This window comes from Astatotilapia calliptera, chromosome 4 (assembly GCF_900246225.1).
Source record: "Astatotilapia calliptera chromosome 4, fAstCal1.2, whole genome shotgun sequence".
NCBI lineage: Eukaryota > Metazoa > Chordata > Actinopteri > Cichliformes > Cichlidae > Astatotilapia > Astatotilapia calliptera.
This window is the reverse complement of record NC_039305.1, coordinates 14922336-14950333: the sequence shown is the minus strand read 5'-3', so window position 1 is coordinate 14950333 and position 27998 is coordinate 14922336. Positions and strand designations below refer to the sequence as shown.

General features: G+C 36.3%; 2 protein-coding genes across 2 annotated transcripts; both read right to left on the bottom strand.

Annotated features, from left to right (window-relative positions):
* Positions 1–46: 46 nt before the first annotated feature.
* LOC113020768 (nuclear GTPase SLIP-GC-like) lies at positions 47–11344 on the bottom strand. Its single transcript, XM_026164993.1, has 21 exons — positions 11278–11344; positions 10920–11032; positions 10615–10650; positions 10279–10303; positions 10050–10136; positions 9391–9478; positions 8232–8448; positions 7889–8110; positions 6878–7084; positions 6604–6779; positions 5935–6028; positions 5760–5847; positions 3385–3506; positions 2971–3114; positions 2728–2882; positions 2499–2616; positions 2308–2416; positions 2074–2204; positions 1784–1865; positions 1513–1590; positions 47–1303 (listed from the first exon to the last, which is right to left on the bottom strand). The coding sequence occupies exons 1-20, from the start codon at positions 11342–11344 to the stop codon at positions 1517–1519; spliced, it is 2355 nt and encodes a 784-aa protein (XP_026020778.1). The 3' UTR covers positions 47–1303; positions 1513–1516.
* Positions 11345–14606: 3262 nt separating this feature from the next.
* Positions 14607–27686, bottom strand: LOC113020762 (nuclear GTPase SLIP-GC-like). Its single transcript, XM_026164982.1, has 24 exons — positions 27268–27686; positions 27051–27132; positions 26768–26880; positions 25304–25342; positions 24634–24675; positions 24478–24516; positions 24036–24060; positions 23827–23913; positions 23418–23505; positions 22413–22629; positions 22090–22305; positions 20264–20470; positions 19996–20171; positions 18674–18767; positions 18503–18590; positions 18264–18385; positions 17809–17982; positions 17576–17727; positions 17353–17470; positions 17129–17237; positions 16895–17025; positions 16607–16688; positions 16340–16417; positions 14607–16186 (listed from the first exon to the last, which is right to left on the bottom strand). The coding sequence occupies exons 2-24, from the start codon at positions 27115–27117 to the stop codon at positions 16068–16070; spliced, it is 2583 nt and encodes an 860-aa protein (XP_026020767.1). The 5' UTR covers positions 27118–27132; positions 27268–27686; the 3' UTR covers positions 14607–16067.
* Between the last annotated feature and the right edge of the window lie 312 nt (positions 27687–27998).

Below are 27998 nucleotides of genomic sequence, written 5' to 3'. Positions count from 1 at the left end.
ATATGCACAGCTTGTTAGGGACATGACAAAGGGAATTCCACACAAATAATTTTACCATATTCATTTATTAAGCACAAACAGAGGTAAAGCAGAAAAAACAACAACAACTATGTGCTTACCTATAAACAACAAGTGACTGAAACTAGAAATAACCACAAAAGCCACAAAAGCGGGAAAAAACAAAACAAAAACTAAATTGGGTGCCAGAAAAGCCCCAGCCTTCTTAGAGGAGGGGGAGGGTGGCCGCCATCTTAAAAGAATATCACCTTACATAGGTTCCCAAACAGGTGAATTCCTTGTCTCGTAATAGATGGGAGGAGCCAGTAATGATGACCTGAACAAAAGGAAATAAAACAGGCCCACCAAATAATAACAAGGCTTAAGGCCTCACAGGATGTAAAACTTATTTTTCATCGTAGGCCACATACAGCTCACTTCTATCACAGATGGGTCAAACCATAGAAACTCCAATTTCTGTCAATGTAACGATGTTTAAATACACATTTCTACACTATTATAGTGATTTCATAGTTCCAAAAACTGTAATGCAGACGTAGCCATGCCATAAGGAAAATCAGTGAAGGTACACACATCAGGGACAAGAGGAGACAAAAAAAAAGACTTAAACTGGGCTCCTAACTGGGAGACCAGTTTGAGGACAGTAAAAAAACACCTTAGCACAAAAAAAGCACATGAATATTCACATGTACACCACGTAAGCACATGACATGCATTGGAGGCGTTTGGGATGGGTGAGGGTAGGTGAGTGCGTATCTGTGTCAGTGTACTTGTGTGTGTGTGTGTGTGTGTGTGTGTGTGTGTGTGCGTGTGTATGTGTATCCTGTGTTCAGCTTGAGAGACTGTCCTTTCACCTAGTTAAGCAAAAGTCAATAGTCCACAGCCTTTGCAGGAAATCAGAATTTTACAGTTGTTCTGACTACTCACAGCTCTACCCATAGCTTCGATCATAGCGGGTAGCCTTGTGGGGTTTATAACAACTGTCACTGCTTTCTTCAATTTCCAATAAACCAGGGCCAAGCCATCTCCGATCAGCAAGAATCCTGTTATAATGATTCCAAATAGGTAGATGTCTTCAATGTCCTCAGTCGAAAGTCCCGCCAGGCACACGACATGCCACTTCTCCTGCCATCGTGCCATCGGCAGGGAACGTCCCTCCAGGACGGTTGAACTCTTCCGAACCCAGGCTTTTCATCGAGAAGTGAGTGTCAATTGCATTTAGGGATCAGTTGATCAAATTCATAGTTCTTCTTTAGGTATTAGAGATGAGGACTGAGAGGCTCTTCTGGGGTTAGAGATAGACACGACCAGATAAAAGACACGAGAAGCCAAGCAGGAAAGATAAGGGAGGGAGAGGGAGAGAGATGCGTCCACCTCCATCAGAGCCAAAGCAAGCAAACAGAATCTATTGTCTATTAAAGACAAAAACACTGACATTTTTTAAAAAAATTAACAACAATAATTTCATACTGAAGATAAAATCTTAGGATTTACCCAGTTATATTTCATCATCTGGAGTGCCTACAAGTAGATCATAATGTTTCTTCACCATCTTAAGCTCTGTTGAAACATCTGAAAAACAAAACTTTTTTTGAATTGTTTCCTCCCAGAGTGACACACATACGTAAATGTGTGGCTAAATGAATAATGAATAAATTTTAAAAAAAGATAAATAGACACCCTTATTGTTATCAGCAGCAAGATTGCAAAGATAAAGAGGAAAGGCAAACAATTTGAACCAATGTAATTACATCAAACTGTTTACCTGGGAGTAAGCACTCTTCATCCTTGAATGAAAGTCCAATAGATTCTTTCATAGTTTTCTCCAGAGTCCCCAAGACGTATACCTAATTTAAAAATGTAAAGTTTTTCATCACTTACCACAGACTAGGATATTGTGTTAAAGTTGTATTTAGAAGTTTCTCAGACTGGATTAAAAATATAAATGGAAACATACATTTCTGTATAAGTCTATTCCAGTTAAATACAGAAAAAGGCTTCAGGTGAGTTATGAGAAAATATGTTCATCATAATTCTTCATAAAACATGACAAACCATCAAATCGTGCAACTTCTCCAACAAGGTGTTTTTTGCCTGTTCAAACATGTCCTTCTTTGAGTGCATGTGGTTTTTAATAGTCTCCCTCATGTTGTACAGTGTGTCTTCTCCTGTAAATGCTAAAGCCTCTAAAAAAAGACAGAAAACTCTTCAGACTTTTTATGCTGAATAATAACAAACATAAATATCTGTTTAGGTGATAAGTTGTGAAGCTCTGATCTTATTTCTTACTCTTGTAGCCTTCTTCCATAATGTTCTCAACTGTCTCTGTCAGACTGCTGTAGACAATTTTCTTCTGCTTCTGGATGATTCTGTTTAATTTTGCCTTAATCTTTTCTTCCTGAGAGAAAAACATAAAGTATAGATGAACTTTACTTATTGTTTATCAATGGGCTAATGTATAAGAAAGTCTCATCTCTTACCTCTGTCTTGAGGAATCTGAGCTGTAGTTCAGCATTTTTGTACTTTTCAATCAGAGAATCAGTGTTAAGTGTAAATGTATTGATGACTCCGTTGAATGCTCCACAGTTTACTTCATTTCTAAAACAAGTAAACATTATGGTTTATAATGACAGAATTGGCAAGTTTACATGTTATGAATTACATATCTTGAATGATATTATGTGACTGTTTAGAAGATGTTTTTATTACGGGAAGGTCTTTCTGAATTCTGCACCAATGCTGTCAATCAGACAGGAAGCCAACTTCATATTAAGGCTAATTGGTTTCCCTTTTTTTGGTTTGTAGACGCCACCATTCTCAATGACACACTTCCGTAAATTGTAAAAAGCACCACCATTCTTTCCCTGAAACACAAAAGAAAACTCAGAATTATTGCATTTTACCTTGTCATGTAAAATCTGCATGTATTTTAACTATGATTAAAAAACATACATCATATAAGAAGGATTTCTTAACACCATCATCAAGACATCTTTCAAAAGCCCTACAGGTGTCTTCCATTTCTTTTCTGACATTATCAAGTTGGAGGTTCATGTTTCTCTCAAGTTCTTCACACACCTCGCCTGTTTTACTATCCTGAAAAACATTTGAAGGAATAAAACCATGAAAACCACTTATTGTTTTTTTTTAAAAAAGATTAATGGAATTCAGTTGGTTTTAAAAGCCACTCTCCTGTAATAAGGACCTGAGAAGAAAAAATGGAGCATCAAAACCTTATGAATCAGTCAACCAATTAATAACTCATAGTTTAATAAATATAGCAAAACCAAAATTAGACACACAAACACAATTGATAAATCCCAACATGTAAGAGAATATTATTTTGTATCTTTTACTTGACCTTACCACTCCTCTGGAGTTGGCGTCTTGAATCAAAGACAGAATCCCGTGAGCTCGATTCACATAGTTTACTGTCTCTGAGTGACAGTCATTGAGATCTTGCAAAAATCTCTGAAGTTTGGGTATTTCTGTAAAATAAATTTCAATGTTACAATTTTACATTACGTACTTATTTGAAATTAAATAATTCTTTCAGTCAAGGCAAACTAAAAAAAACAAGTGCAATCCTATGGAGGACCAGGATTATCAAAATGAATGAATTAAAAATGCAATTAAATAATTAAATATATGTTTCATTATTTAATTAAAATTGGAATTAATTAATTAAATAAATATTTCAATAATCAATTAAATGTCCATTCATTACATTTAAAGCATTTATTTATTTCAAATTTTATTTTATTAATGACATATTTAATTAATTGTTTAATGATGTATTTATTTAATTCATTTTGGCACTCTTGGCCCTGCCTCTGTCTTCATGAATTTATTTTATCTGTCAGCCTCACCCATCAAAGTCAGGGGTCGGGGTTAACACTGCAACCGCAGCTTGTCTAACATCTGAATGGTTACAGTGCAAAGTAAGTCAAGACAGGTTGATCCTAAATAATTGACTGCTATGAAATGGTGATAGTGTGGACTTGGGGCAGCCAGGTATCCCAGAATGCATTTCAAAACAGAAGCGGCAATGGTGGTGGCGCTCTAAACTGTAAGTAAAGTTTTAAAATACCCCGTTTTTCTGTCATAAACTCTACTTTTAATATTATTTTAGCTGAGAATTCAATGGCGTAATCTTCACGTATCAGGTCAGGTTGTCAACATAGAATATGTTTGCAAAAGTTACCTGGTTATCGTCACAGTTTAACGTGGGCACTGTTGCTTTATGTAACGTAATGTCGGAGCAATATTCTGCACAAGATAATCAAATGTATTTTTTTTTTCCTGAGCGCAGAGCTGCTGGAGCTTGTTTCCCTTGTTTCTCTGTAAAACGGGATTTACGGAGAGTGAAGGACACTTATAAAACTACAGAGCACCTCATAGGCGAACCCACTTTATCAGCAGCTGATATCGAATCACCGGCACACGGCTTTAATACCTCCGCTGAGTTTTAGCTCTCAGTGGAGGTTAAACAGCAGACATAATTTATTCAGGTTCTGTCTGTCAGGTCATGTTTACTTCACTGTTTCATTTACAACAGAGCAAATCTGATCGGCTCTGATTAAAGTTTTAGCTCTCATGTCTTTCGAATAGTCTGATAAAGATGATTTTCTGTAAAAGAATATCGATATGACCCCTGGCGTATATGACCGTTAGATTACTTTGATGCTGCCAACACTTTGTGCCTGCCCTGGGAAACCCTGGGTTAATTTAGAGAGCTGACAACCAGCTTCGTGTGAGCATTTATCCTGGTCCCAGTGTTAGGGTCAGTGATTCCAGAACACTGAAAAATATCCTGGATATGCTGATCTCGCTCTTGGTATACAGGGCTAAAAGACAGCAGCTGGACTTCATTGTTTACCTTCATGGTTAATATTCATAATGAAAATATTAGTTGAACATTGTGAAGTCTGTATGTTTCAAAGTGTCTAACAAGCCTGGTACACTTAAACCTGACAGTTAATATATGAGGGAAACACCAACGCCGTTATCTCTTTTAAAAAAGATTATGCGTTTATGCACTGGTGACACTGATTATTGAATGTAAAAGTCAAAGTTCATCAGATTTATTTGCTCTCTCTCCTCCTTAAACATAATTTTAATGTTAGTTTTAATTCAGAATTGGCGACTGAAACAAGTGTGGCACCTAGGAACATCAGGAGATAAAGACCCGATAGATATAACCTTAGTAAAGGAAGTTGGTGTTCAACCTCCAGTCAGCTGGGGTTATGACAGCCATGACACACCAACCAGATATCTGAAGATTAAAACATTACATTCTTGGCTAAAAAAATATTTAAAGTGTATTTGGTGACACACAAACTGGGTTTTTCAAAGTACAGCTCGGTTAGTTTTTACATGTCCTTGTTGGCGCAGAGAAACGCCCACTTAAAGAATAGCCACCAGGCCACAGCTATGGTTTTGACTCGAACAACATTAACCCCGCCCCCTAAAGTTGATGGGTGAGACTGACAGCTAAAATAAAATTCATGAAGACAGTGCCAGGGCCAAGAGTGCCAAAATAAATGTAAGATATATATAATTAAATAATTAATTAAATGTGTCAATAATTAGCTGATCAAATGTCTAATTAATTAAATAAACGTTTGAATAAATAATTTATTACATGTTTTAAATACATATATATGGTATATTTAATTAATCAATTTGGTCACTTCTGGCCCCCTATACATTTGAGTTATTTAGAAGGAGACTTCACCTACCAGTTTCTTCTGGACTTAAGTAGTTTTGTTTTAGGAACTCTTTGGAGCTCACTGTGAACACTTTGAAACTGTCATCATTGAAGTGTTTCTAGGGAAAATGTGATTTGATTTTAAAGCATTCTTGCAACTGTGGAGAGTCTTTGCATTAGATTTTCTGTCAGACTACAAAACTCACCCTAATTTTGCTTCGCTTGTTGAATTCTTTCTTTATTGCATCCGTGGCTTGCACGTTTCTTTCAGTGATTAGATCATGGACGTCAGCTGATGAACTAAAAGAAATGTAAATATATATATGTATATGTTCTGTACACCATCATCAGTTTGCAGGAGGTTGTGTGGTTTTGGCTTTCAGGTGGAGTTGTGGGAGACTCCTTTTGTGACCAAGCTGAGCTTTGCCTAGGTGGCTTTTGCACACTACTATTATTGTTATTAATCTTAAAGCATTATGAGACATGTCAGCAGGTTCTCGTTGGACCATGATTTCTTAGGAAGTTTCCTATAATCTCATAGATTTTGTACCCATACATAAAGCTACCATGATCCCATCATTGCATCTCTTTCTCCTCCTACTCCTGTTTTATTCTTCAGCCCCTCTTGCTGTTCCAAACCCTTGCCTGTGCCTCTCTTAAATAACTCAATTTCCTTCTGACCAGGCAATTCTCTGTTCATTACTCAGTCCACCTTATTTAGTAAACTTTATAAAATTGTCTCAGCATCTGAGACTCCCTTTGACCCAAATGTTCTGCATTCATTACAAAAAAGTCTCAACTCTGTGCTTTATCTCTCCTAGCTTGATTTTAAATGGAAACGCCGTGTAGTTGATCATCATGCAACATTAACTTACAGATCATCTGAATCATCAAGAAGATCAGACTTAGTGCAGATAAAATGAATTTGCTGACATTCGCCACCATTTCCAATCAGACTACTGACACTTTCCAGGATCTCCCAGGCCTCTTTCTCTGATGCTGCTCGATTAATTTCAGTCACAATCCACACAGTAGAACAATCTCCAAGTATCTGAAAGGAGAATAACATGTCTCAGTGCTTCATCAAAAGATGACATTACTGTTTGCACAAGAATACAGTATAAGCAAAGAGCAGTAGATATGAATTACCCCTTTCCACATCTGATCTCTGCTCTTGTTGCAGTCGCCATTTCCAGGAAGGTCCACAAGTGTGACATGCTGGAGAAGAGACTTGTTTGGCACCCTGACAGTCACACACTTCACTAGTGGCCAAAACCACTTTTTTCCTTCATTGCCTTCTTCTTGTTTTGAATCACTTCGTGTGTACTTGACAACTTTTGCACAGAGTTCATTAGCCTGCAATAAAAAACAAAAGTAAAGTAGTGCAGTTTAATTTCAGTCCTCAATGCAAGTGCTTTACAAAAACCATCAAAAAGTCAGTGACATAAAAGATGACAAAAGAACAATTAATTAAAGAAACTGGATCACTAAAGCTGGAGTAATTAGTTTTAAAGTTTAGCTTTAAATGATCAGATTGTGTACAAGTATGTCTATCACAGAAGTATGGGATAATGTAGCTTCCCCTTGTTTTATATTATACCAAGACAGTCCCCCACTCTGAGGGGTACTGAGGGGGAATTCAGGTAACGGTAATTTCTATGGAAATTGTTGCTTTGTTGAACTGTTTAAAACGATCAACCATTTGATAATTTAGAAAAAGGATCATTGCCAGCCACAATTAAAATGTATTTAAGAAGTTACTTAGGAAAAGTTTTATATTCTTTATAACTAGTATTGCTCTTAGCAGAAACAACTTTATGTGGGCATGTTGTATAGTTGTCCACAAATTTGAGACATTAAAAAGCTACTTTACACTGCTCCCTTATTTAAAAGGGGGCACCTCTGTGGGTAACTCAGCATGTTTTGATTGACAGAGTTGTACGCCCTTTTGCCTTTCCTGATGCAACCGACTGTCAGACATTAACTTGCTAAAATATCTGGCCCCTTTGATTCACTTTTTGCAAAAGGTGCTCAGTAGTGGATTTCTATGAATAAATTTAAAAGTCGTTAAAAATTTAACATGTGAAAAAGCCAACTATTTAATTAATTTTGCTGTATATATATGATAGATATAATGTAATATGAGAGTTTTTGTCTTACCGATTCACATGTCAAAATCTTCCTCTTGGATTGGAGAAATTCTGGAATTGCTTTGAAATATTTGCTCTTCATGAGGTTTTCAGAAGACTTTTGTTTCCATTCTTCTCCGTACACTGCTGACAGCTTTTCCACAGCATCATGATAATCATCATTATCTTCCATTTCGTGATCTCCATTTTTGCAAGAAAACTGATGAAATGACCACAACTCATCATTCCACTCCTAAAATAACATTTTTACATATTATTTATTGAGGCATGTACCCAGCCTTAAGCCCCCAGAACTGCACTGTAACACATGATTTAGTTTTAAGTAAAAATGAAACTTTTATAATTCAATTTACCTCTTTTGTGATGAACTCAATTTCTGCCTCATACTTTGAGCTGTAGGTGTTAGCTTCCAATTTAATCATGACTGAGGTGCAGGCATTGATACTTCCTGAGGGTAAAAGATTCTTCTCTTCAATAATGGCATTTATCAAAGAGCTCTTTCCAGCCCCAGTTTTACCAAAGACACCAACCAGCTCCCTCTTGTCTGTCTCCAAATCACTGATTTTTTTCCTGTTGAACAAGATTTTAAATATGGGTTAAACGATTCAGTCATGAAAACATTTTCAAATGTAATTAAAAAGGTTTAAAACAATATTTTGACATCACTAATGCATAAAAGAATAGTGATAGTCATTATAGTATATATGTCATTATAGAATATCCAAAGAATTATCATTAGACGTTTCAGTTTTAAACACTTATTCAGCTCATTGTTTATTGTTGTTTTGGTTCATAGCTTCATTGTTTATCAGAAAAAGTGCTGATGTTTCTATTATTAGCTATTGGATGACATTTTTTTTTAAGTCTAAGTGGGATACACATTAAAAGTCAGATGTTCAAACCATACAAATTATAGATGATTTAATGCTTTAGTATCATTAAATCATCTATAATTTGTATGGTTTGAACATCTGTTGTTGTTAGTCAGAAGTAAAACTTAACCTCCGAAGACCCGAACTCTTTCATGGCATGCATTTTTAATTTCTCTTTGCTATTTGGGCTGATTGGGACCTGATGAATGTAAAAACAAAGAATTATCAGATTTTTTCTTTTTACCTGAGTTTTGTTTCTAAAAAATTGGGATCCACATATGAGGACATTCGTTTTAATTTTGATAGAACAGTGGCAGTATAATGTCCTCGTAAGTGGATATCAGGCCCTTGTAGAGCAAAATTTAGTATTTTGGTCTAGACAACCCAAATTGTGATGTCTACATATGTGGACGCCAGGTCCTAGGAGGTTAAAAATAGATAAAGAAACCAACATACCAAACAGACTGACACTAGAAATAAATGGTTGAATATTGAACCAAAAGGATTTGAGACGAAGCTAAAAAATAAACTGCTTTGTTTGTGAAACCTGCACATGGTCATGAGTGGAACCATGCACATACATTACAAAACATAAAAAATTAAGGCCCATTCATTAAAAAATATGAAAATTAATACTCACTTCAAGAAAGCACAGAGTTTGTCTTGGTGATGTAGTCTGGCATGTGCAAATGTCATGATGCTTTTTGCATCAGACAGTATGACTGATTCTGTGGGGATGAAAGTAAAGAACTATTTAGCAGGACTTCTAAACTAGCATGTAGTCAATGTAAAGTCTCATAACAACAACAACAAAAAAACAACAAAAAATTTTGTTCACAAAATTCACAAAAAGTGTGAATTAGAGTATATCAGGAGCATAATGTGACAACTTACCGACAGACATTAATATATCATGCAACATGCTGACTGTTAAAATTTGATAGCAGCCCAAAGAAAAAGTAATTTCTAACACCAAAGCAGAAACTGACTGTGGCGGGTCGTGGGTGGCGGTGTTGCGACAGGGAAGGCAGAAGCACCTGTAATCATAATCACTCTTCGCTAGCTTAAGAATGGTGTAGGGTCCTGTAATATTGTTGTTGTTGTTGTTGTGGGTATGTGTGGAAGTGTATTAGAACAGCAACCATAGATAAAAGTATGTTGAAGAACGTAGAATTGTGGTCACGTCATGCCTCATTCCTGCCACGCCGACATTTTATATTTTGGAAAAATTGTCCTGCACAGAAATTTAACCCTATAGTGGCTTCAACTGTAAAATTGTTCAGAAAGAGTTGTAAATACCTGCAAATCCCGGCACAGACAGACGTTGTCGCTTAGCTGGTGGTTGTAACCTGCTGGCGTCACTTTGAAGATCAGATTTTCTCTTTCCTGATTGGACAAAAACAAAAGAGAAAGAACAAAAAAAGTTTCTCTCAGCATTGAAAGTTGTTCTCAAAGTTTGATTGTACAAAATAGTGCTGCCTTTAAAACAGATTAATGAGATGCAATAAATAAGATGCATGTGTCTCACCTGTATCACTTGTGGATGGAAAGACCTGAGGATGAAATTTAGTTATACAGATAATTATTCAACCAGCAGATTGATGAAGAATAGATTATAATTATATTCCTGCTTAACATCTCATCCTGTGAGACTATTCTTTTTCCTAATTAAGTCTCAGTCACACTGACCTGTAGAGACGGTCGGTGAACCCCTACAGCAAGTTGTAGTTGCTAGGTTAAAATGTATATTAACCAACCCCCGATGAATTAAGTTTTTAGATTCAGTCTCTATCAGCCAGAGGATGGAGCTTTACTTTGTCTCAAGCAGTTGGCCCAAATGTCTGAAATTCAGTATAATCCTTACCTGAGCCAAATCAGCTGCTTCTTGCTCCTGTTTACACTGCAGATAAAAAGTGCAAAGCTGTGTACAATATTGAGCACTTAAACATGTATTAAAAATGTCATTTGTCATATAGACACTAAATCTTAAGGCAACAAAACAACACAATTGAAAAGAAATGACTGTTTCCTGATTTGAGTTTTGTTATTCCCACAATCAAAAGATTTTAAATCCAAATTAGTGAAGAATTAACAAAAATTCCACTACATACGGTATCTAGATAATTCAAACCTCTATGCACTAAAATAGAAATGATAGAAATTAATTACCTTTAACAGCCTGAGGTTCTTCTTTAATTTCACTCTTGGTCCAGCTTTTGTGATCACATGATCAATTTCTTCATCATCAAGATCATACAGACTTTCTGCATCAATTTCTTTATCTGCAGTTAAAGATAAAGTTGAAGAGATAAAGATTATTCTCAACTTGCTTCAGAAATTCTTGTTAAATGAGTGAAAGAGATGAATGCTCTTCAGTTTTAATTTAACTCACTTTTATGTCTAAAAACATTTTGTGCAGTATGGACAAAAATCTCAAGAATCTATGTTATCAGATGTTGTTTCAGAGTCAACAGATCACATCAGTATCAATATCTGTACTCATTAGGGATTCACGTTAATACTTTACCTTTAAATTTCTCCACCCACTCACTTAGCCCCCATTCAAGCAGTTTGTTTCTTATAAAATCGGCCATGATGAAGAAATGAAACTGAAATATACAATTTAATATTTAACCAGACAGTACTGCTTTACAGATTAGACCTTCGTGATCACCTTCTGCCTCAATGCATATATAATCAGTGAGGCTAACATTAAATTTAAATTAAAAGTTCAAACTGCTCACCTTTTGTTGAAAGTAATGCTGGAAAAGGCTGGTGAGGGAGATGCGAAGTAAGCAATGAGACACAAACAGGGAACAGGCGGGAAAAATAAAAATCAAGCAAAAAGCAAAGTCCACAAACAGATACGATTAAAAACAAACTGGAACTGTGTGGCTCAGACTGCACAATTGCAACTGCTTCTATTCATATAATAGAAAGGCAAATCCAACATGAGTAAAGTGCCTGCAGGGAAAAGCAGAACTGATAACAGAGAAAAGCAGGAAGAGGTGGTGTTTGTGCAGAAGGGTGTGGCTGAAAGACAGGTAGCAACCTGCCAGACAGTGTTTTTTTTTTGTCTTACACAACCCAAAGGGATAAAAGTTTACAAATGTTATGGGTTAAAAACAAGACAAAAACACTGTTTTATGTATACTTACAGTAAACTGGAAAACAAAACATTAAAAAAGAAGAAAAAAAAGTGGTCAACACAACAGACAGCTCCACATGTTAGGAATCTGCTCACTTATACATTTTGCATAGTTTTAACATTACACCATCCAGCTGCTATATCTATATATCTGTATCTATCTATATCTTATATATATACACATGTCAAACATACTACTGTTTAATTATCATATATTACCCTATCATATATCACTGACATCACTTTGTGACATAAGGTATATAATCTCACAAATATACTGGTTTGTTACTTATTTATGATTTTTGGGGATGTTGACAAACCCAAATTTTTAAAATCAAGCTCATGCATAAGGAAGACGTTTTATACTTAAATTAGTCATTATTACTTATGTCAGGGGTTCTTAAACTTTTTTTTTTTTTTTACCTCGGGGCCCAACGTTTTCACTACAAAGTGACTCATGGCCCATTCAGATATTAACACTGTATTCAATAAACCGAGTTTACTTTTGGTTTGATTTATATTTAATAACTAAATCAAATGTACTTCATTTTAACAACTAAAACTAAATAAACAGGATGATGACATAATGCAATGTAATAATCACAAAGACATTTATTACTTGTATGTGAACCTGGACATAAAACAAAATGCCAAACAGGTCAACAATTCATGGAACAAATCCAACTGCAAGTAGAAATTGAAAGGCTCGAGTCAAGCTTAATAATAATAATAATAATAATAATGGATTGCATTTATATAGCACTTTTCTAGGCACCCAAAGCGCTTTACAATACCACTATTCATTCACTCTCACATTCATACACTGGTGGAGGCAGCTACAGTTGTAGCCACAGCTGCCCTGGGGCAGACTGACAGAAGCAAGGCTGCCATATCGCGCCATCGACCCCTCTGGCCAACACCAGTAGGCAAGTAGGGTAAAGTGTCTTGCCCAGGGACACAACGACCAGGACAGAGAGCCCAGGGATCGAACCGGCGACCTTCCGGTTACAGATGCGATCCCCAACCCCCTGAGCCACGGTCATTATTTTATAATGATAAAAATAATAACTCGTCTAGTTGCAAAGAGAAAAATGTAGTACTTTTTAGTCTTTCCAGAAGCTGATGCTGTATGTCTAAGACCATGTCTGTAATATGGTGGCTCAGAGTTTCGTTTGAGAGTGGGATGGTCAGTAGCTTGTTTGCAGCAGCCTCTCCCATCAGCTCATGACACATATACAGTATACAGCAACGGGTAAAATCAGTTCAGTGCTTTGTTGGGTATCATTAGTCCACACTTTGCACACTGGGCTCTCAGGTCCGCCTCGTTTCCTCCGTTCACAAACACATACTTCAGGAAGTCAGGGTTAAACTTGCACAAAAATGTTGCCTTGTGGACGGGGGGTTGTCACTTTTATATTCATTTTTGCATTTTAAGAACTTCTCCATATATTTTGCTATTTATAAACAGCGGGCAGACTGTCTTCTTCCGGTTGCTTATTGAGGCTGATTAAACAACCCCCAACAAGTGGTGGGAAGCTGCATTGGAAGTGAAATTATTTTTAATGGACAGGGACACAGGTGTAAAATACCTTTTTTTTTCCCAGCCCTCAAAGTGTGGCTCATGGCCCAGTGGTTAAGAATCACAGACTTATGTGATGCAGTATCAGTTTATACTGTAAATAACTACAAGAGGGTGGACAGGGTATGCTTTGACACATTTGTGAATCATTCAGAAAAACTGAGAAAAAGGTTGATGAAAGATTGATATTTATTCTGGTTCTTCCTCCCCCCCTCAAAAAACAAAAAGAAAGCAAACAAACGAAAACAACAAAAAACAATTCAAATTCAGAAGGATTTCCATAAGAGTAATGGGAGTAAAGACTATTCAGAGACTTATTTCAATGACTTTAAGCATTGAAAAATGCCTTAGTGGAATAAAATAAACTTCTGGCTATAATATTATGAATATGGCTGTAAAACTGTAATGAAGAAGGTCAAATGTTTTTGTCAAATTTTTATAACTTATATTAACAACTGAACCTAAACAAAAATGATGGCATTTTAGGATACTCATACTGATAGGTTTGTAGCTTGAACCTATTCGCTGGAAAGTTGAAGACAATATAATTACACAGCAAGCAAGACACGAAGTAGGCAAAGTTCTTCATGTTCCTCGTGCACGGGAGAGAACCGGACAAACGCCGTTCCTTCGCTTGACCCCAGTTGCTCTCTCTGCTCCCCCGTAACACTGCTCTTTTATTGAGGTTACATGAATATGCATAGGTTCATTAACATATGACGTCTACATACAAACAAAGAGTACCTTTCCTGTGCGTTGTGTAAGTGTGTGTGTGAGTGTGTGGGGTCAGAGTGTGACCCCATAAATGACTTCCCTTAACCTGCTGGTCTGGAAAATCCAACAATCCATCTATATGTAAAAAGCACTTAGACTAAAACTGACATAGCTACGTTAATCCTACCGTAAAACATTAAAACAAGGTACGACCTCTTCCCATGCTCCCAGGATGTAGGTGTGCATTCCTGGAATGCATTCCAAGCCTTTGCAGCCTGCTAAAGATCACACATCCTATCACTACACAATTGATTATACACCTCTAAGCATATATGGTTAAATATTGCTAAGCATAAATGACAATCAACAATACAAAACCTAACACATGCTAAAAAAAAAAGAAAAGAAAAGAATATTTCCTGAAATGTAGAATTTATTACAAAGGTAAATTGGGTTTAACATTTTAAGACAAGCTTTTAGAAATAATGTGATAATATATTTTTAATACAAAATATACTCAATTCTTTTGTGGGGAAGGAGTTAGTGCCTCAAATGGCACCGAGTACTTGGAAAGACCTGCATAACAACAAAAATGGCTGTTAGGTGTGACAGAGGTCAAATTCTGTTAACAACACACAATGTTGTCAAAATATCACAACAGATTCTGCTAATACTACTGCCAAAACAATGTTTATGTAATATTTTTTGTGAAGAATAAACATAGATGACAGGTCAGAAATGTTATTGGGAGCAAGAAACGTACAATTAAATAGCGTGACAAGAAGTATGAATGTGTCCTTGAAAAAAAACTTTTACAAATAAATCTATGACTATTGGTGTTTCTTATACACAAATCCATCTAATCCTAATTCCGATATTGTTTTCAAGAAAAACACCCTCTGCTGTGGCTCTAATGTATGAAAACCTGTCAAAAACACATATTTGAGTGTGAAAAGTTGAGATGAAAAACTACTTTTAATCTCATAATCAGACAATTAATTCCACAGTGAAAAGAACTCCTGAAATTGAGGGAAAAGATGGACACAATGTAGAGGGATAAAACTAGTCATGTAGCTACAGGACGGAGATGGAGCTACTTACCCTAACTGACCAATCCTGTCTCAAAGTTTACAAGATCAATTTTAGGATTCATTAGATTATAGTACTAAACATTTTAGAAGTATTTGTAGGTAAATACAATTACAATTTTAATTTTAATTTTAGATAAAATACATTGATATTCCATTTAATTACAGGGGAACTACGCGTTAGGTATGGGCTGTATTATAAAGTGTTGCCATGTTTTTATCTTCTGTGTTAAGTAGACTGATTTTACATGTACTGAAATGTGTTATATAAATGTCATTGGCATCTGAATGAGCCATAACTAAATTCATAAAATAAAAACATTAAAATAGATTTGAAATATATGTAGAGTGATGTAATGTAAATCTCTTTCAGTTTTTCCTCAAACTGCTCTGTCAGCCTCAAGATTTGAATCATTAAAGATACAGACATTCTCAAAATCAAAGTCAAATGTCACCAAACAACTTTTAAATAGACCCAACAAAAACAACTGAAAATGATTGAGACAAAATCAATCAAAGATGGTTTTTTGATTTAATCAGCACTTCCTCTGGGAGAACCTGTATGTGTCCAGGTTTCTGCAGTTTCTATCCAGTCAGCAAATCTGAAACATCCAAAACTATCACGGTTCTGGGCCTGTGGCCCAGTGTTTTGATTCAATATTATTGTTTATTGGTCTGTTTTCCTTTGGATTCTTGGCTTATGACTGCTGGTGTTTTGGTTTCTGTTCTATATTTCTTAGCTTCTGTATTCCTTTGCCCCGTGAGTTTATGTTGTTTCCCAGTTCAGTTTAGTTTCCTTTGTAAGCTTGATTTCCTGTGCCAGCAAATAAAGCTGAGATCAAAGCTTTTGAGTTCATCCCTTGAGTCTGAGTCCTGCATTTTGGGTCCACCACTCCTGCTTGCCTGCCTGCCACACAGCCAACCATGACAAAAACAGAAAAGGAGGTTTAACAAAGAGCGATAACAAATGGAAACTTTGGTTTCCATTGGTTCCATTAAGGACAATTGTTTGAATTTAAAACATTTAATGTAATACTGATGATGACATTTAAGGATTTACCAAGTGATGTTTCATCGTCTGGAGTGGCTGCAAGTTGATCATAATATTTCTTCACCATCTCAAGCTCTGTTGAAACATCTGAAAAACAAAACATTTTTTTAATTGTTTCTCGCCACAGTAACAGGTCACTCAGTAATTTAGAAGTTAATTAAAAAATAGATAGACAAAAAGGTAAACAGACTGTGCTATCAGGTGCAAGACTGTAAAGATAAAGTGAAAAGGAAGGAAGCATTATCAAATGTAATTACAGCAAACTATCCTGTTTACCTGGGAGTAAGCTCCCATCAGTTTTAAATGAACTTTCAATGGATTCCTTCATAATTTTCTCCAGAATCTCCAGGATGTTTACCTATTTTAGAAATTGTAATTACTTATCACAGATCAAAATGTGTTAAAGTCAAATACAATGACATTTAGAAGTTTCTCAAACTGCATTAAAAATATAAATTGAACATACATTTTTGTATAAGTCTATTCCAGCTAAACATAGAAAAAGCCTTTGCGTGAATTATAACAAAATATGGTAATCATATTTCTTCATAAAACGTGACAAACCATCAAACTGTGCAACTTCTCCAACATGGTATTTTTTGCCTGCTCAAACATGTCCTTCTTTGAGTGCACGTGGTTCTTAATAGTCTCCCTCATCCAGTACAGCATGCCTTCTCCTTCAAATTCTGCAGCCTCTACAATAAGACAGAAAACTCCAATCAGATTTCTCATGCCATATAGTGTTAAATATAACTATGTGTTTGTGGTAAGTAGTGATGCTCTGATCTTATTTCTTACTCTTGTAGCCTTCTTCCATAATGTCTTCAATTGTCTCTGTCAGACTGCTGTAGACTCTTTTCTTCTGTTTCCGCATCATTCTGTTCAGTTTTGCCTTAATTTTTTCTTCCTTAGAGAAAAAACATGAAATATGGATGAACATCATTTTAAAATCACATCAAGTCATAATACATTTTTTTCCTTTTACTGTCCATTAGTTTAGACAGGAAAGTTTCATCTCTTACCTCTGTCCTGAGAAATCTGAGCTGCAGTTCAGCACTTTTGTACTTTTCAATCAGAGAATCAGTGTTAAGAGAAAATTCATTGATGACTCCGTTGAATGCTCCACATTCTGAGTCATTTCTAAAACATATAAACGTGGTTATTAATGGCAGAGTTGGCAAGTTTATATGTTATAAATTATCTTGAATAATATTATGTGACTGTTTAGAACTTGTCTTTTCTTACGGGAAGATCTCTCTGAATTTTTCATCAATGCTGTCGGTCAGACATGAAGCCAGCTTCATGTTAAGGTTTATTAGGGTCCCTTTTTTTGGTTTGTGCACGCCACCATTCTCAACAACACACTTCAGTACCCTGCAAAAACCACTGTTCTTTCCCTAAAACACGAAACAGAATTATTTAAACACATATTCATGTAAAATCTGTTGTTTTGTTACAACTATATTGAAAATACATACACGATACAAGAAGTTCTTGAGTTTTTCTCCATATGAACCTTTGGATTTTTCAACGCCATCATTAAGACATTTTTCAAAAGCCGTAAAGGTCTCTTCCATTTCTTTTCGGACATTTTCAAGCTGGAGGTTCATGATTCTCTCAAGTTCTGCAAACACCTCGCCTTTTTTACTATCCTGAAAAATATTTGAAGTAATAAAGCCATAAAAACTACTTGTCGTTTCTTATAGGTTTTTGAATTCAGTTGGTTTTAAAAGTCACTCTTCTGTAATAAGAACCTGAGAAACTAAATATAACAGCAAAAATGCATGAGACAATTAATAACCCATAAATTAATTAAAAATAAATAAATAAATAAATAAATAAATAAATAAATAAATAAATAAGAAACACAAAGATAATTGATGAATCCCAACACGTAAGAGAATGTTGTTGTATATCTTTGACTTGACCTTACCACTCCTCTGGAGTTGGCTCCTTGAATCAAAGACAGAATCCCATAAGCTCCATTCACATAGTTTACTGTCTCAGAGTGACAGTCATTGAGAACTTGCAAAAATCCCTGAAGTTTGGTTATTTCTGTTAAGAAGAAATTTCAGTGCCACAGTTTGACATTACACACTTTAATTCAAATTAAATAATTCTTCTTTCAGTCACAGCAAACTAAAACAACATGTGCATCAAGACTTCACCTACCAGTCTCTTCTGGACTTAGATGCTTCCCTTTTAGGAACTCTCTGGAGCTCACTGTGAACACTTTGAAACTGTCATCAGTGAAGTGTTTCTGGGGGAAAAATGATTTAATTTTAAAGCATCCTTACAACTGTGGATAGTCTGTATTATTTTCTGTCAGCCTATAAAACTCACATTAATCTTGGTTCGCTTGTTGAATGCCTTCTTTACTTCACCCTTGGCTTGCATGTTTCTTTTAACTATTCGATCATGGATATCAGCTGATGAACTACAAGAAATGTGCATATATGTACTGTTACCATCATCACTATTATCATCACCATCATTAATTTGGGGCAGGCTGGGTGGTTTTGATTTACTCTTGGGCTACATCCACATGTCCACAGGTATTTTTGAAAACTGGGAATTTCTGTTTTCGTTAAAAAAAAAACCCCAAAAAACATTCACATGTGCACTTAAAGGAAAATATCTCTGTTCACATGTAAATGCAAACACAAAGTCAAACGCTGTCAAGAACATGCCAAATCCTAACCTTCTAGAAATGTTGGCCAATCAGAACTGTAGAAGCCTGGGAGGGAACGAGTAATGACAGTATTTTAGATTTTGCCTCACTGGCTCTCTTGGCCAGAGTTTATTCAAATAAGAAAGAAACTGACAAATACTACATTAGTCTGAGTGATTCAAAATCATAAGTCACAGCGCTGTGAAATATGGCTGGTGTAGATTCACAACTTAGGAATAGACAAGATGCATACAGCATACAAATATTTAGTTTTATAAAATTAAATTTAAATGACGTGCCAGGAGTTCGCTGTTCTCGAGTTATCGAGCTGGTGGGTAACAGATGTCTCCGAAAAAGTCGGCGCACTTTTGCAAATATGTGATGTTTTGATAAACCAAGCACATACTTGAAGTTTACACAGCTACATTCTCACCTGAAAATCTCTTGAAAGTTTATTTTGTGACCCAGAAAGAGTAATATGAGTAATATTAAAACTAAGTAGCTGCCGCCATTGTTGGAAACTGGAATAGGCTGGGCCGCGCTATGAATTCTGGGATATGGTGGGCCACGAAGGATACACCCGACCCATCCTTCAAATCTGGGGAAATGAAGGACTTCCGATTTCCTATAATCTCATACATTATGTGCAACATACATAAAAGCTGCCATGATGTCAGTTACATCACTTTCTCCTCCTGCTCTCCTGTTATTGCTCACCCTCTTCTCTCTTGCTGTCCCTCTAGAACTAAAAAAATTCCACTGCCTGTCCCATTCTCCGCTGTTCCACTCTGGCCAGGGAATTCTCTGTTCATTACTAATTCCACCATCTTCAGTAAACATCATAAAATTGTATCTCATCTGAGACTGCTTTTGACCCAAATGTTCTGTATTAATTTTTAAAAAAGACTCCACCCTGTGCTTCATTCTTTGTCTAGCCTGGGTTTATCTTACATGGAAACACCGTGTAGTTGATCAGCATTCAAAATTTACTTACAGATCATCTGAATCATCAACAAGATCAGACTTGGTGCAGATAAAATGAATTTGCTGACATTCGCCACCATTTCCAATCAGACTACTGACACTTTCCAGGATCTCCCAGGCCTCTTTCTCTGATGCTGCTCGATTAATTTCAGTCACAATCCACACAGTAGAACACTCTCCAACTATCTGAAAGGAGAATAACATGTCTCAGTGCTTCATTGAAAGATGACTGTTTACAGACAACACAGTATAAGCAAAGAGCAGTAAATGTGAATTACCCCTTTCCACATCTGATCTCTGCTCTTGTTACAGTCACCATTTCCAGGAAGGTCCACAAGTGTGACATGCTGGAGAAAAGGATTGTTTGGCACCCTGACAGTCACACACTTCACTAGTGGCCAAAACCACTTTTTTCCTTCATTACCTTCTCCTTGTTTTGAATCACTTCTTGTGTACTTGACAAATTGTGCAGAGAGTTCATTAACCTGCAATAAACAGCAAAAGCAGTGCAGTTTAATTTCAATCCTCAGTGCAAGTGACGATCGCTTTCTCAGAGATTTTGAGAAAGCAATTCATGCCTTCATCTCATCGCGTCTCGACTTCTGTAATAGCCTCTATTCTGGTATTGCCGCTACATTAATTGTCCGACTGCAGCTAGTCCAAAACACTGCAGTACAGCTCCTAACTGGGACACGCAAGCAGGATCACATATCTCCCATACTTGCATCATTACATTGCCTACCAGTCAGCTTTCTAATTGATTTTAAAAATTTTAACACTTGTTTTTCAGACGTTACATGACCAAGCCCCTATATATCTTGCTGATCTCCTAACCCGGTATTCTCCCCCAAGATTTATTTATTTTTTTTAATTTTTAATTTTATTTAGAACGAGGGGCAATACATATCAATGAACATTTTAACAAATATAAATATGCCAGGTTATAGCCTTGGGCTAATTTCCATCTGCACACCCTCTGGCAGGTTGGTGTTAAACACAAGTTAGTAAAAACATACAGAGACACTATTTACAGGTCATGTGACAAGGACAAAAACAGTGATCACATTATACCAGAACAAACAATGACAAGAAGAGTGGACACAGAGGACAGTATAGATAACAATAACGGAAACACATCAATTATATTGCACAAACCCCAGTATTGCACATGCCCTGACTGTCCTGATATTGCACTCACCCATTACACTCATAGTTGTTTCCCTTTTCTTTAATACACTAACTCTTTTTTCACGTCCAATATAAAGCATGATTAGTAAACATGATCACATGTTTGAGTGTACCTCAGTCGCCCTTTTAAGTGACTCTTAAAGATGGGTAGACTTGTAGGGTCTTGAGGTCTGCCGACCAAATGCTTTTGGTTGTCCCAAGGTCGAGGTTAAAACACAGAGGAGACCGGGCATTTGCCGTCACTGCTCCTAAATTATGGAACTCATTGCCTTTTCATATCAGGACCTCTCCAACAATGGAGACTTTCAAAACCCGTTTAAAGACCCACTTTTAATCTCTGGCTTTTAAATCAAGATGAGACTGTTTCTATTGTTCTTTCCATGATTCCATTTTTGTTTAATCTATACTTAAACGAAAATACAATATATTTTATTTGGTATGTCTTCCGCTTTGACTGTGTTGATGTACAGTACTTTGGTCAACAACTGTTGTTTTTAAAAGCGCATTATAAATGAATAAACTTGAAACTTGAAGTGCTTTACAAAAACCATTAAAAAGTCAGTGACATAAAAAAAAATACTAAAAGAAATTGGATCACTAAAAGCTGAATAATTAGTTTTCAATTTTAGATTGTGATCATCTAAAGATCATTGTTGGATCTCAGTAGGATCTGTTTTGTTGGGATCACTGGATCTGTTTTCAGTGTTTTGTGTTTTTTGGACTTTTGAATCTACGCTGCATGCTATTTTCAGAAGCGAGATATGTTTCCAATTCTTAGTCTTTTGTTAATTTGGTCAGTTCCCTTTTGTGTCCCGGGTTGTCCTAGTTTCACCTGTGTGCATTTTTCCCAGCATCCCCAGTGTGTAGTCTATAATGGCTGACTGTTATAGTAGTAATATGAGAGTTTTTGTCTTACTGATTCACATGTCAAAATCTTCCGCCTGGATTGGAGAAATTCTGGAATTTCTTTGAAATATTTGTTCTCCATGAGGTTTTCAAAGGACTTTTTCCATTCTTGTCCATACAGTGCTGACAGCTTTTCAACAGCATCATGATAATCATCGTCTTCCTTTTCCTGATTTTTATTATTGTCAAGAAGCTGACGAAATGACCACAACTCATCTCTCCACTCCTACAAAAATAGATGACAAGCCATTTATTGAGCCATGTACTCAGGCGTAAGCCCCAAGAACTGCAGTGTAACACACATACTAAACAAACTTTGGGAATTTGTTTTACCTCTTTTGTGATGAACTCAATTTCTGCTTCATACTTTGAGCTGTGTGTTTTAGCTTCCAGTTTTATCATGACTGAGGTGCAGGCATTGATGCTTCCTGAGGGTAAAAGATTCTTCTCTTCAATGATGGCATTTATCAAAGAGCTCTTTCCAGCCCCAGTTTTACCAAAGACGCCAACCAGCTCCCTCTTGTCTGTCTCCAAATCACTGATCTTTTTCCTGTTGAACAAGATTTTAAATATGGTTAATGGATTCAGTCATGAAACATTTTTAAGCATGCTTCAAAAGATTTCAAATGTATAATCATGGTAGTGATTATTCAATGAATCATTACTAGATATTTCAGTTTTATACACTGGTTCCACAAATCGTTTATTATATGTTGTTTTATTTTACTACAGAATTATTTCAGCATCTGTAATTGTACTGCTGTATGTCAGCAGTCTGTGTCATACAATCTGACACAAGAGACAAATTGGTGAATATTAAACCTAAAGGGTTCATGAACAGGTGGCACGGTGGCATGATGTTTAGCACTGTTGTCTCACACCAACATCTGGCTGGGGGGCTTTTTATTTTGAGTTTATCTCCATGTTTGCCTCGGTTCTCTCCCGGTACTCTGTCTTTCTCCAACAGTCCAAAGACGTGCAATTAGTATTGATTCTAAATCCTGATCAATGTAGTTACTCATTCCTGTGACTGTTTCTTGGTGTAACCAGTGTGACATCCATAAAGTTTGTTTGGACTGAATTATTTTAATTGTTGTGATTATCTGAATATACTGCTTATTTTTGCGTGTGTCAAGACTCTTGAAAGATGGACCATCTTCTCTGTGTGACTAAATTACACATAACTAGCAGCTTCTGAGGATGTTTTACAGCCATTTGCATCTGCATTTTTGCTTTCTTTAAAAACAATCTCTCTTTGATCTGTTTGTGAAACTGTCACACGATCAGGAGTGGAACCAGGCCCATACATTACAAAATATGAAAAAACTTAATACTCACTTCAAGAAAGCACTGAGTTTGTCTTGCTCATTTAGTCTTTCATGTACAAATGTCATGATGCTTTTCACATCAGACAGTATGATTGATTCTGTAGACAAAAAAAGTAAAAAAAAAAAAAAAAAACTATTTAGAAGGAATTATAGATTAGAATCAACAGAAAATGTAAAATCTCATGTTAAAAAAACAAACCTGTGTGAATTAGAGTATATCAGGATCATAATGTGACCACTTACCAATCAAACTTACTATACCATGCATCATGTTACTGTTAAATTTTGACAACAGCCCAAAGAAAAAGTAATTTCTAACATCAAAGATGAAACTGGCATGTTGGACAAATTGTGCTGAACAGAAATTTAACCCTATAGTGGCTTAAACTGTGACACTGTTTAAAAAGAGACGTAAATACCTGCAAATCCTGGCAAAGACTGACGCTGACGCTTAGCTGGTGACTGCAACCTGCTGGCATCACTTTGAAGGTCTGATTTTCTCTTTCCTGATTGGATAAAAACAACAAAACAATAAGAACAAAGCATTGAAAGTTACTCTTAGTAAAGTTATGTGCCTTTAAAACACCGACTAATATGAGATGCAATAAATACGATGCATGTGTCTCACCTGTATCACTTGTGGATGGCAAGACCTGAGGATGAATATGAGTTATACAGGAAATTATCACTATTTGTATTGGCATTGCTCTTTAACAGCATTTAAAGGACACTAACGTACAAGTTTTACAATCAACAAACTTAAATGCAGTTATGTTTTCAACCAGCAGGCTGATGAAGAATACATTATAAATCACCTTCTTCTTAGTAAACATCTATGAGACAATTCTTTTACATAATTAAGTCCCAGTCATAAAGACCTACAGAGACAGTTGGCGAATTCCCTAGCTAGGGCAAAATGTATATTTCCCAACCCCCTATGAATGAACTTTTTAGATTCGGTCATTTATTGGTTTCTGTAGAGAGTCGTCAGTTTCTATAGACCAGAGAATGGAGCTTTACTTTGTCTCAGGCAGTTGGCTCATGTGTCTGAAATTCAGTATAATCCTTACCTGAACCACATCAGCTGCTTCTTCATGCTCCTGTTCATACTGCAGATAAAAAGTGCAAAGCAGTGTTTAATATTAAGCTCTTAAACATGTATTAAAAATTGTATTTGTCATATGGACATTAAATCTGAAGGGGGAAAAAAACGGTTTTAAACTGACTTGAAAAGAAATGACTGTTTCCTGATTTGAGGTTTGTTCTTCCTACAACAGTAAAAACAGTTTAAATCTATATTAGTTAAGAATTAACAAAATTACTCTACAAATAATTACTGCCAGTGAGACACAGGAGGCCAGGATCACAGAATTGGAGATTCTGCTTCGCACCCTCAAAAATCCCTTAGCTAGCCAAGCCCCTTTAGCCCATGGAGCCAAAGGTAGCGTAGGCCCAGTTAGCTCCCTCTGGCAGATTGTCCCGAGCAGCCGGGGAAACAGGATGACTGGGTGACGATGAGGACGAAGCACAGTCTTAAACAGAAGCTCCTGGTACACCACCAATCTGTTCATGTGTCTAACTGTTTTTACCCACTTTTCGAAACACCTGCCAGGCATCAAACTCTGGTAATTGGTGATTCTGTTCTGAAACATGTAAGGCTAGAGAAACCAGCAAAGACGACCAGAACAGATGACACTGAGGGAAATGTAAAACTGAAAGGTAAACATAAATTCGGCAAAACTGTAATTTACGTCGGCAGTAATGACATCTGGTTATGTCAATCGGAGGTACTAAAATTAATATTGAATCAGTATTTTACCGTATAGGCAACAAAATCAAGCTTTCCTTTGTCTCAGGCAGTTGGCTAATATATCTGAAATTCAGTAAAATCCTTACCTGAACCAAACCAGCTACTTCTTCATGCTCCTGTTTACCCTGCAGATAAAAAGTGCAAAGCCGAATACAATACTGAGCACTTAAACATGTATTAAAAACTGCATTTCTTGTATAGATACTGAACCTCAATGCAACAAAATAGTTTGTAACTTAATTGAAAAGAAATGACTGTTTCTTGATTTGTGTTTTGTTCTTTCTAGCACAATCAAAACATTGCAAATCCATCTTAGTAAAGACTTAACAAAAATTGCGCTAGATATTATTACGAGTGTTGGGCAAATTACTTTGAAAAATTAATTTGTTATAGTTAGTAGTTACTTCTTCAAAAAAACTAATTGAGTTAGTAACTGAGCTACAATATTTTAAAAATAAATTATTACTAGGAAAAGTCACTATTTGTCATGGTGCTGGCTCGTTGACCCAGCGTTTTCTGTTTTTATGATTATTTTCCTCTGTTCTAGTTATTCCGATTTTGGTATTCTGTGTCCTCCCCCTTGTGTCCGGTTTGTGTTCTAGATTTCCTGTTTTATTCTGAAGGTCTCTGTCTGTTGTCATTGTGTTCAGCTTGTGTCCTCCAGTCATCATGTGTATTCGGATCAGCTGTTCTTCCCTCCTGTGTGTGATTACCCGATTACCTTGTGTGCGTATATATAGTGGGTGTCGGTCTGTGTTCGTTGTTGGCTCATGTGCGTTCTATGGTGTTTTGTTCCTGTCTCTGCGTCTCTCTGCCCCGCACCCCTTTTGTATGCTCTCAGGTTTGTCATTTAGTTCTCCCAGTTTAGGTTTCTTCAGTTGTTTTGTCATGCCTCACTGCCTGTTTTTCCCCACTCCACCACTTGTAAATAAACGTCACTCGAATCATCAGTCACTGCCGCATTTTGGGTCCTCCTTTTCCTCCAACACCACACAGCTCACCCCGCCAGCCGTGACACTATTACGTTACAAGGTTACAAAACTGAGTTTACAACTACACATTTGATTTACAAGTACAAAATATTTATGACCACAATTTAAGCCCATAGAAAGGGTGGAGTTTTTTGTTTTTGCTCCTTAGAAAATGCAGCTTTTACAGTTTCCTTCTGCAGAAAAATAGCAATAGTATTCAGGAGAAAATCTATCTAATTTATAGTATCCACTTTAAATTAGCTGAAGACAGCTTCATACATCTGTGTGTTGAAAAACTGTAACACGTCCACACCACATTTTCTTGTTAGTAACAGTAACAGCGTTGTAACAATAGAAATAGCAAATAGTTAGATTACTAGTTACTGAAAAAAGTAACAGCGTTCCTTTTATCGCTGCTGTTTCCATCACTGATTATTACTGCCAGTGCATTTTTAAATATACAGATAATTCTAACAAAAATTCACCTCTGTATATAGCAATATATATATATATATATATATATATATATATATATATATATATTTTTTTTTTTTTTTTTTTTTTTTTAAACTTAATTACCTTTAACAGCTTGAGTCTCTTCCTGAATTTCACTCTTGGTCCAGCTTTTGTGATCAAATTCTCAATTTCTCGATCATCAAGCTCATACAGACTTTCAGCATCGATTTGTTCATCTGTAAGAAAAAATAAAGTTGCAGAGATAAAGTTTATCCTCAACTTGCTTCAGAAATTCTTCTTAATGAGTGAAAAAGCAATCAGCCCAAATCTATGAGCTGTTTTACAGTTAACAGATCACAACAGAATCAGTATCTGTACCAATCACAGATTCACGTTAATACTTTACCTTTAAATTTTTCTACCCACTCACTTAGCCCCCATTCAACCAGTTTGTTTCTTACGAAATCATCCATGACCAAGAAATGAAACTGAAATATAAAATGCAATATTTAACCAGACAGTACTGCTTTACAAATTAGACATTTGTGATCGACTTCTCCTTTAATCCATATATAATCAGGGACACTGATATTAAATTCAGATTAAAAGTTCAAACTGCTCACCTTTTGTTAGAAGTAATGCAGGAAAAGGCTGCTGAGGGAGATGTGAGGGAAGCAGTGAGACAACAATAGGAAACAAGCGGGAAGAAAGAAATCGAGCAAAGAGCAAAGTCCACAAACAGATATGGTTAAAAACAAACTGGAACTGTGTGGCTCAGACTGCACAGGTGCAACTGCATCTATACATAAAATAGAAAGGTTAATCCAACATGAGTAACGCAGGAGCAGGAAAAAGCAGAACGGAGAACTGAGAAAAGCAGGAAGAGGAGGTGTTTGTGCAGAAGGGTGTGGCTGGCAGACAGGTAACAACCTGCCTCGGAGCAAATGTTTTGTTTTTCTTTTTTGTTTTACTTTTTAACAGAGGAGTGAAACGATGTTGGGTGATGAACACTTTAAAAAATAATTATTAATACCATCTTTAATCCTCAAAAGTATTAATAAAAATAGAAATTGCCACTCTGTTATGTCACAGTCATCGGGCCAGCCACAACCATCCCACAATAGATAAATGTAACTGTTAATGCTGGGCTTATGCTGGGCAGACACTGTGCGATTTTTTCAGTCGCGTTATTCAGCTTCTGCTCAAACTGTACGATTGACTCGCAGGGGTTAGAAGTTCGTAGGTCACGATGCAGGGTCTCACACTATACGGCCCGATGCTCTGATGCGACCTGAGTGCTCAAACTGTGCGTCCATAAAATGAAGGTTATAACAGAAATTCTGTCGCTCGCTCT